The following is an 8,965-nucleotide window of genomic DNA, read 5'->3' as shown; positions in this document are numbered from 1 at the left end:
TTGCCTCACACTAGTGATAAAAATAAAATGTTTACAGAGGCCTGTTGCGCAGAAGTGGGTCAAACACAACCCGGACCTCTCTCTGCAAGAAGGAAGTCCAGCTCACTGGCATCACCTTGTGGCAAAAAGAAAAATAGATTTAAAGGATACATTCTTGTAAACAGATTTCATGTTCAGACTTGAACCAGCAGTGAATGTCTAACAACAAGTAGTGTGTTTTCTTCCTCTGTGTCACAGAGTCACATTTTCACATTGTGACATGTTCCTTCATTACCATGAACACACACTGTAGTTTATTTGACTCAAGCCCACATATACTGCCACAAATACTCACTCTAGCGCCAAATCTGGATTAATCCGCTACTGAAATTAGTCCCCAACAAATGTGGTATTTCCTCCTGTTTGTTTTATAAACACTACAGTGATCAGCTGTTTTAGGAAATGACTGAGTCTTTTGTTAAAAAATAAATTATGTATTTGTGTTATTGTGTTATATTTGTGATGAATCAAGCCTGGAGCCACAGACAGGAAGTCAGACAGCATTGAGTGACAGGCTGACACATTGTGTGTGTTGTGTGAAAATAAATACATTAATGAATAATAAAAAATAATAATAAATAAAAAAAAGCTATATAATAAAAGTTATATAAAAGATATATAATAAAAGTTGCATATATATATATATATATGTATGCAACTTTTATTACATTTTTCTATTTTTAACTGAACAGATGGCCTAGGACCTCATGAATGAATAAATGAAAATAATTAGCATTAAAATATAAATGAATACAAATGTGAATAAAAATAAATAATATTAAATTAAAAAAACAAAACAGCTCAGCTTGTGAAAATATAAATTAAAGTCAGTGTGATTAAAGTCAGTATGTGAAGTGACTCTGTGTGTGTTCATTGTGTTTTAGGTGATGAGGTTTCTGCTGGAGTGCAACGCCAAACTGAACAAGAAGGATCATTATGGCAACACACCTCTGATACAGGCCTGTCTCCGTGGAAACCTGGAGACAGCCACCATCTTGTTACAGGTTAACATTTAAACTGCTTTCATACATGCATCCTGTATGTTTATGTGGTGGAAATTCAGCAGGTTGTTCTTGCGAAAGAGGTTATTTAAAGTTTCTCACAAGATTGATTTGAGATCAGAGATTCTAGCAGTTGGTCATAGATGTTTGACAGAATGCCGACAAGATACCCAAAACTGCTAGAATTGGTCTGTAACCTTGCACATCTAATTATAATAATCATTATGCCAATTTGCCATAAACACAAATATAGAAACATATTTGGTTTATGTCAAGTTGCCATGACAAAGACATTTTGTGGTAATGTCACTTTGATTAAAGTCAAGTTGTCATAATCAAGACAACCCAAGGAATGTCAACTTGTCATGACAAAGACCGAATGACACTTAATGACAGCAGTCATAAACGTTTATGACATTGACATAATGTTTATGACACGTTTATGATGGTGTCATGTCACAGTTATGACAGCATCATGTCACTATTATGACGATACCTTCAAGTAAAGTGTTACCAGTAAAATAAAAGTATTTGTGTTCAAGAACAGTTCATATTTCATGTCATACACACACAATGCTTCACACAAGAAAAGATGCAGTTTTTAAGCGATGTGTTGTCAGTGAAAGACTGCTCTGCTCTGTGTCTGTGCAGAGTAATGCGCTGGTGAACGTGGTGAACCTCCAGGGGAACACGGCGCTCCATGAGGCGGTGCGGGGCGGACACCAGCCGCTGGTGGAGCTGCTGCTGAGAGGTGGAGCCTCGCCCGGCCTCAGGAACAAGAGGCAGAGGACGCCGCTGGACTGCGCCTACGAACTGGGTGGAAAGGTGAACTGAAGCCTATTTTACTGATACATTGATTGTGTGGTATGCCTAATTTATACACTTTTAAGAGGTTAAAAAATGTGTCGGGGTGGAGCTGTGAGAGGCACTCATACAAATAGGTTTGTTGTTATGTGGCAGTGATTAAGAGCTGTTGTGGCATTCACTAATGTTCTTGTCAAGGTTATAATAGTTTTGGATTTTTCATTAGTTTTAGTTTTAATTTCGTTGTGAATTTTTGTTTTCAAATTCAGTTAGTTTTAGTTAGTTTTTAGAGTGAGTTTTCTAGTTTTAGTTAGTTTTTATTTTTTGAAAATGCTTAGTTTTATTTTAGTTTTTATTAGTTTTAGTGTTAGTTTTAGTTTTTTTGTAATGGGCTATATGTTGGGTGCCAGATTCAAAGAGGTCATAATAAATTTTGCCTTTATTTCTATTTCTTTAACTCTTACAGTTCTGGGTGTTTTGAATTTTGTTTTGAGTGTAGACATCCCAGTCTCAGTAAACATATTTACCATGTGTTGCATGTTCAAATAGAAACACTGAATTATGAATGAAAAAACGAAAACTAAGGACATTTTCACTATAATTTTAGTTAGTTTTAGTTAGTTTTGTAACCACGCAATACAGTTTCAGTTAGTTATTGTTTTTTTAAAAACTCTAGTTTTTATTTTTATTTCAGTTAACGAAAATGTTTTTTCAATTCTAGTTTTCGTTATTTCGTTAGTTTTCGTTAACTATAATAACCTTGGTTCTTGTATTTAAATGTTTCCTCTCTGGTACAAACAACTTTCAGGAAAGGGTCCAGACTTGTCAAACAAGTCGTCTACATTCCACATGGAAAAAAATACTGGTCCGGACTAGGGCTGGGTATCACCAGGTACCTCCCGATAACGATAATATCACGATACAGCGATTCTGCGATAATCGATGTATTGCAAGAAATTTCATCCATGATACATCACGATATCTGTGTCACTAAAGAAATTCAGAAGTTATTGACTGCACTGAATGCATTTCACAGGAATTACAAAACATTGTCAATCAATTCCACATGAATGACAGCCAAGTAAAACAACATGTACACTACCGGTCAAAAGTTTTAGAACACCCCCAATTTTTCCAGTTTTTCCAGTCAGTTTTTTCCAGTCAAATGAACAGCTTGAAAGGGTACAAAGGTAAGTGGTGAACTGCCAGAGGTAAATAAAAAAAGGTAAGCTTAACCAAAACTGAAAGATAATGTACATTTCAGAATTATGCAAGTAGGCCTTTTTCAGGGAACAGGAAGTGGGTTAACAACTTAACTCTATGGAGTCTTGGGCTATTTTGTCCATTTTTTTATTCTTTTCATGTCTTTGTAAGTCATTTTGTGTCTTTTTTAAGTCTTTTGGTGTCTTTTTTTGTCATTTTGTGTCTTTTTTTGGTCATTTTGTGTCTTTTTTTTAGTCCTTTAGTCCAACATAAAATGTGATTTTGAATCTTTTTTTTACTTTCAAAACACTATCATGCTCAATAAAGTACACTGAGACATTAAACTGCATCATTTTCAATTAAATTCTGGAAAAGTTGGTGTGTTCTAAAACTTTTGACCAGTAGTGTATACTGGAGGTGTGAATCAGCAGAGGCCCCACGATACGATTTTATCCCGATACTGGAGTCACGATATGATATTATTGTGATTTTAAGCATTTTGCGATATGGTGAGTATTGCGATACAATATATTGCAATTTAACTGTTTAACTGCATTTTGTGTCCACAAAATTAAATTCAATCAATAATTGTTTTGTCAAATAAGAGATAATTCTCAGTCTATTCATCTCACTTCAGTTTTTTTATTTCTCCACAATGAGTCAAACCCACAGGCCAGTGGCGGTTCTACACAGGGGCCTCCAGGGGCCACTGCCCCTGTGAAGAAGCCCTTGGCCCCTGCTGTGGCCCCTGTGTCAAATTAATAATGAAAATGATCAATTTATAACGATGAACAATGGAACAATTCTTACCTATTTTTTGTTCAAACAATATCTCATTGTACACAAAATGAACCCAGAATGTGTACATTGTATAATAGTTTAATTGTGCAATAAAAGCTAAATATAAAGATCATTCTCACTGTACTGCACTTTCAAAATAAAAAAAAAGTAATGCACAAAAATGAGAAATGTCATTGTGGTACAAAAATAGTTGTTATTGCTGTTAAGTCTCATTGTTTCAATCAATGTATTAGTATCTTCCAAATATACTTAAATTAGATTTTTAAATAACCTAATGAATGCTTAAATATCATCTTTGGCATTTTTTAATGTGCCCCTCTGATTAAACACTGGCCCCTGCTTGGCCCTCACAGTAAAACTGGTCTAGAACCTCCACTACCACAGACTGACCAACAAAGTATTCAGTCAAACTGAACTGATATCAAACATACATGGAAAACAACAATTAAAGCATTTTAACAATACAAGTTGTAACTGTTCAAAATGAACTGTGCAACCCCTTCAGCAACTAGAAAATAAGGAATTAAGTTACTTTAAATTTGGATTAACCCATAAGAACCCATGGTGACACGTGTGTAACAAAATCTTTAAATGTTATAGAATCTCCCATATTCAGCTTTATGCTTCACATTAACTCATTAAGTCCCTTAGCAAGACTGTTTGACTTTGACAGGAAGTGACTTCTCCAAAATGTGGCTGTGACTGGAAACAGAAATGTGAAAAAGGAGCTAATTTCAAAAAGCTTATTTTTTGTTACGAGGCTAAGTTCAAACCCATTTATTGCATTAAACCTGTTTTGACCATATTTCCTGAACAAATTAATATAAAACAAGTAACAAAAATATCGCTGTGACGTATATGTCAGAAAAAGGCAAATTTGTGTCTCTGTAAGCAGAAAAAGGTGTCTAGTTTATTTATTTTAAAATAAGAAATATCATAAACATAAATTCCATGAACGCCTAATGTAACGCTGATGTCACATCACAGATCTTTGACATTAAGGGGTATAATTTTTTTTTTTAAACATCATAAATGTGTTCTATTTGGTCCACTTGGTCTGTGGTATATCCCCCATAATTTTCCTTTAAGGATAAGTAGGTCTGGGTTCTTATGGGTTAAACGTTAGCAACGTTGTCTGTAACGGCCACCAGGTTTTTGTCTGTTGTCCCTCATCCTTCTGCTGCATCTTGCAAGAGGTGTGCACTGTTTGCTCCGGTGTGACTTTCATGTACTGCTCGAATCTGGAGAACATGAGACAGAAGCCTCCAGTCATGTTACATAATGAGCAGTTATAGTTACATACAGTACAGGCCAAAAGTTTGGACACACCTTCTCATTCAATGCGTTTCCTTTATTTTCATGACTATTTACATTGTAGATTCATCAAAACTATTAATGAACACATGTGGAATTATGTACTTAACAAAAAAGTGTGAAATAACTGAAAACATGTCTTATATTCTAGTAAGCAAAGGGTGGTTACTTTGAGGAATCTAAAATAAAAGACATGTTTTCAGTTATTTCACACTTTTTTTTGTTAAGTACATAATTCCATATGTGTTCACTCATAGTTTTGATGAATCTACAATGTAAATAGTCATGAAAATAAAGAAAATGCATTGAATGAGAAGGTGTGTCCAAACTTTTGGCCTGTACTGTATAAATTTACTGCCCGTGACGTTCACGCATCACAAGTTATCACAAGTATTTCTGCTGTTCAAAAACTTTCCTCAACTTCAAGCTTCACTTCTCTGTGTAGCTTTGATACGGCTGTGTTCGTGAAATATCGATATAATATTGCCATGCAAAATACGGCGATACTATGCTGTATCGATTTTTTTCCCCCACCTCTAGTCAGGACAATGTAGGGCCTTAAGAACAAGCATTAAAATTTTGAAATCAATCAAGTAGTTTGTGGAAAAATTGATGTTTGGATGCATGTGCACTTATTGTATTAGAATTAAATGAATGGGAATCCAATAAAATATGATAAAGAATTGGCAGTGATGATAATCAGAATTTCAGTATGTGCATATGTGAGTTTTTACCTTCCTTTTTTATGCAGAACACTGAGATCCTGAGAGCTCTGCAGAAAGCGTCTGGACTTTCTCCTGATGCTGAACCAATCAAACTCCTCTCTGTGCCCAAAGGAGCTCTGGGTAATATAACTTTAATATAATATCATATCAGAAATATTGATATTACTGCCTTCAAGGGAAGATGTCAATTTTTGCAGCTTTTGAAAAATTCTATTAATCCATGCTGAATTTTCAGACATATTTTCAGCGAATTTCATGTGTTGGCCTGTCACAACAATTACAGCAGCAGCTTATTGAGCTGTGCAAAAGTTACAGAGGTCATGTCCATATATTGTATGATATCACCAACAGTTAAGCCAGCTTGCCATTAAGACAGCAGGGTTTTCTCTGCCATTTTAAAAACTTGGGCACACAGCAATTTTTCTTTTCTTTTTTTTTTTTTTACAACCAAATGAACAGAAAACACTATCCTGAGACACATGTTGCTGTTATTTCTGGCAGTACTGCTTCTGTCCTCTATTTGCTTTCTGTGTTGGAGTTTCAGCATGGGCGGGGCTCAGACAGCTCCTCCACACACACACACACACACACACACACACACTAAAAGTTAATTGCTCTTTGAAGAGGTGTACTAGTATTATTATGCTATTATATTATCAGTTATATATCAGTTGCCTTTATACTGTCTTTGACGATAATGTGGATTATTTCTGGGACAATAACTCGTCCAAACAAATTGTAGTAATTATGACAGGCCTACACTGCAAAAAAGCCAACTTGTATTTTTTGGCCTAAAACAGTGATTTAAGTTGGTAAAACTTGAAAATATAAATTATTGACATTTAGGGCAATAATGTAAGTTAGCACAACAAAGGAAGCCAGTTGTCTGCTCAAAAACAAGTTGGTGAGTTGTTGTTACTTATATCTTTAAGTTGGGGTTCACAACAAGGGACAATAGTTCTGATAACTCTTATTTCTTTGTTGTGAAATTCGGTCATTAGCGAAAGCGGCTAACTGATGCTAGCGGCTAACTGATGCTAGCGGCGCTGCTTGTTACAGCTACAAGAGTAGCTATTAGCGTATCAATGCTAACTCAAAATTGTGGTTGCAACATTAGCTGACATTTCATAGCGGCGTTACAATCGTGGTAATTCAGCACATTGCAGAAGTTAGCAGAAGTAAGGATTAAAAGTTATTACAATGTAAAATTGTAAGTTTGTACAACTTACAGTTGAGTTGACAAAAATCTGAATTCAGAGTTGAGCAAACTCAAAAACAAAACTTAAAATATTTAGTTTAATTGTCCAACTTCAAATTTTATTGAAGTTTGTTGCCTTGAAATTTTGAGTTCACCCAACTTTTCTTTTTTTGCAGTGTATTCATGTGTCATTATCAATGTTTTGTTAAAGTCACTCCATTCATTTCAAGCAAAACTAACAATGAAATGAATCCAGGATTTAACTTCCCTTACTGTCGCTGCAGCTCATTCATTCGTGCAGCGCCTGAGGCTGCAGGATCACACCAACGGCAGAAGACAGAAGGCGGCCCAGTCCATCAGCAGGTAGCCTCTCACCCAGCCCCAGCTCTCACACAAACACTTAACAACAATTAAATAGATGTATTAACTGTGCTTGCATGTGCTTTAATTCAGGATTCAGCAGATGAAGAAAGGTTCCTCTGGTCCTCCCTCCAGGTGTTCAACAAACCAGGTACATGAGCACAGGAGTCTGTTGTAAGCCAGTAGTTCTCAACCTTTTTGAGTCACGACCCCCAATTTAACATGCATATTCTCCGCGACCCCCGCTCACTGAACAGAATCTCACATGCACAGCTTGGATCACCCAAAAAAGAAACAAAATGACCAAAAAAAGGAAACAAAATGACCAAAAAAGACACAAATTGACCACAAAATGACCAAAAAAAGACACAAAATGACCAAAAAAAGACATTAAGTGACCAAAAACACATGAACACTTTAACACAGTGGAGACAGAGCTGACTTCAAAATGATTTGGCGACCCCCAGAAATCATCTCGCGACCCCAATTGGGGTCCCGACCCCAAGGTTGAGAATAGCTGTTGTAAGCAATGCTAACAGAGTATGACTTCTAATGACTCTGGTGATTACCAGCATTTTTCTGTAGTCCAACCAACAGGTTAAAATTTCTATTTGTCCAATATTTCAGATGTAACATGCTTTCAATAAAAGCGCCATATTAACTCTAAAGTAGAATTAAAATTTCCAAGAGGAGAGGTAAATCCCACACACTGTCCTTGTAACTTAGGTAAACTTTAATATTGATTATATTGACTGTTTGATATATGATTTAGTGTTTGATTGATTCTGTGTTTAGTTCAGTATTAAGTTTCTTCAGTAAATGAATGTTAGAAATTATTTCCTTAAGTAGTTCTATTTTATTAGCAAACTGAAGCACACTTTAATATATTTTTATAAATGAACACCCTGCGTACTCAAACTAAGTATAGTAAGTACGGGAAGTATGGGGTGTGATGTGACATAAACGTTAAAATTGCCGTTTATGGTATTTATGTTTCTGATATTTCTTATTTTAAAATAGAAAAAAACTAGACACATTTTCTGCTTACAGAGACACAAATTTGCCTTTTTATTTTGCATCTCCATAAACATTTATCAAAATTGTGACTTTAATTTGTTCAGGAAATATGATCAGAACAAGTTAAATGCAACATAGGACACAACTATTAATGGATTAGAATCGTTAAATGGGTTTAAACTTAGCCTAGTAACAAAAAATAAGCTTTTTAAAATAAGCTACTTTTACACATTTCTGTTTCCAGTCACACAGTATATGTCTCTTAGGGATTTAATGAGTTAAGGTGAAGCATAAAGCTGAATATGGGAGATTCTTGAAGATTTAAAGTGCTTGATACACTGGTGTCACCATGGGTTATTATGGGTTAAATGAGCTCCTCATTATGTGACTTAATCCGAGTCTTATGATCTGATTTTTCTTCCCAGCTCCTCATTAATTCAATTCAATTCAATTCAATTGGCTTTATTGGCATGACGTAACAATGTATATATTGCCAAAGCAAG

General features: G+C 35.2%; 1 protein-coding gene and 1 long non-coding RNA gene across 2 annotated transcripts in view; one reads left to right on the top strand and one right to left on the bottom strand.

The window, feature by feature from the left end:
- LOC131973076 (uncharacterized) overlaps positions 1-8,965 on the bottom strand; it is a 139,001-nt gene that overhangs the window by 82,956 nt on the left and 47,080 nt on the right. The window lies entirely within an intron of this gene.
- The window catches only part of ankrd27 (ankyrin repeat domain 27 (VPS9 domain)), a 70,572-nt gene that overhangs the window by 56,705 nt on the left and 4,902 nt on the right, over positions 1-8,965 (top strand). Inside the window, exons 23-27 of the mRNA XM_059334894.1 lie at positions 924-1,043; positions 1,692-1,865; positions 5,914-6,007; positions 7,370-7,448; positions 7,539-7,596. Coding sequence (XP_059190877.1) covers positions 924-1,043; positions 1,692-1,865; positions 5,914-6,007; positions 7,370-7,448; positions 7,539-7,596 — 525 coding nt within the window. The remainder of the gene's footprint in view (positions 1-923; positions 1,044-1,691; positions 1,866-5,913; positions 6,008-7,369; positions 7,449-7,538; positions 7,597-8,965) is intronic.

Source organism: Centropristis striata, chromosome 6, assembly GCF_030273125.1.
Source record: "Centropristis striata isolate RG_2023a ecotype Rhode Island chromosome 6, C.striata_1.0, whole genome shotgun sequence".
NCBI lineage: Eukaryota > Metazoa > Chordata > Actinopteri > Perciformes > Serranidae > Centropristis > Centropristis striata.
The sequence above is the reverse complement of the archived record's forward strand: the minus strand, read 5'-3'. Positions and strand labels throughout refer to the sequence as shown.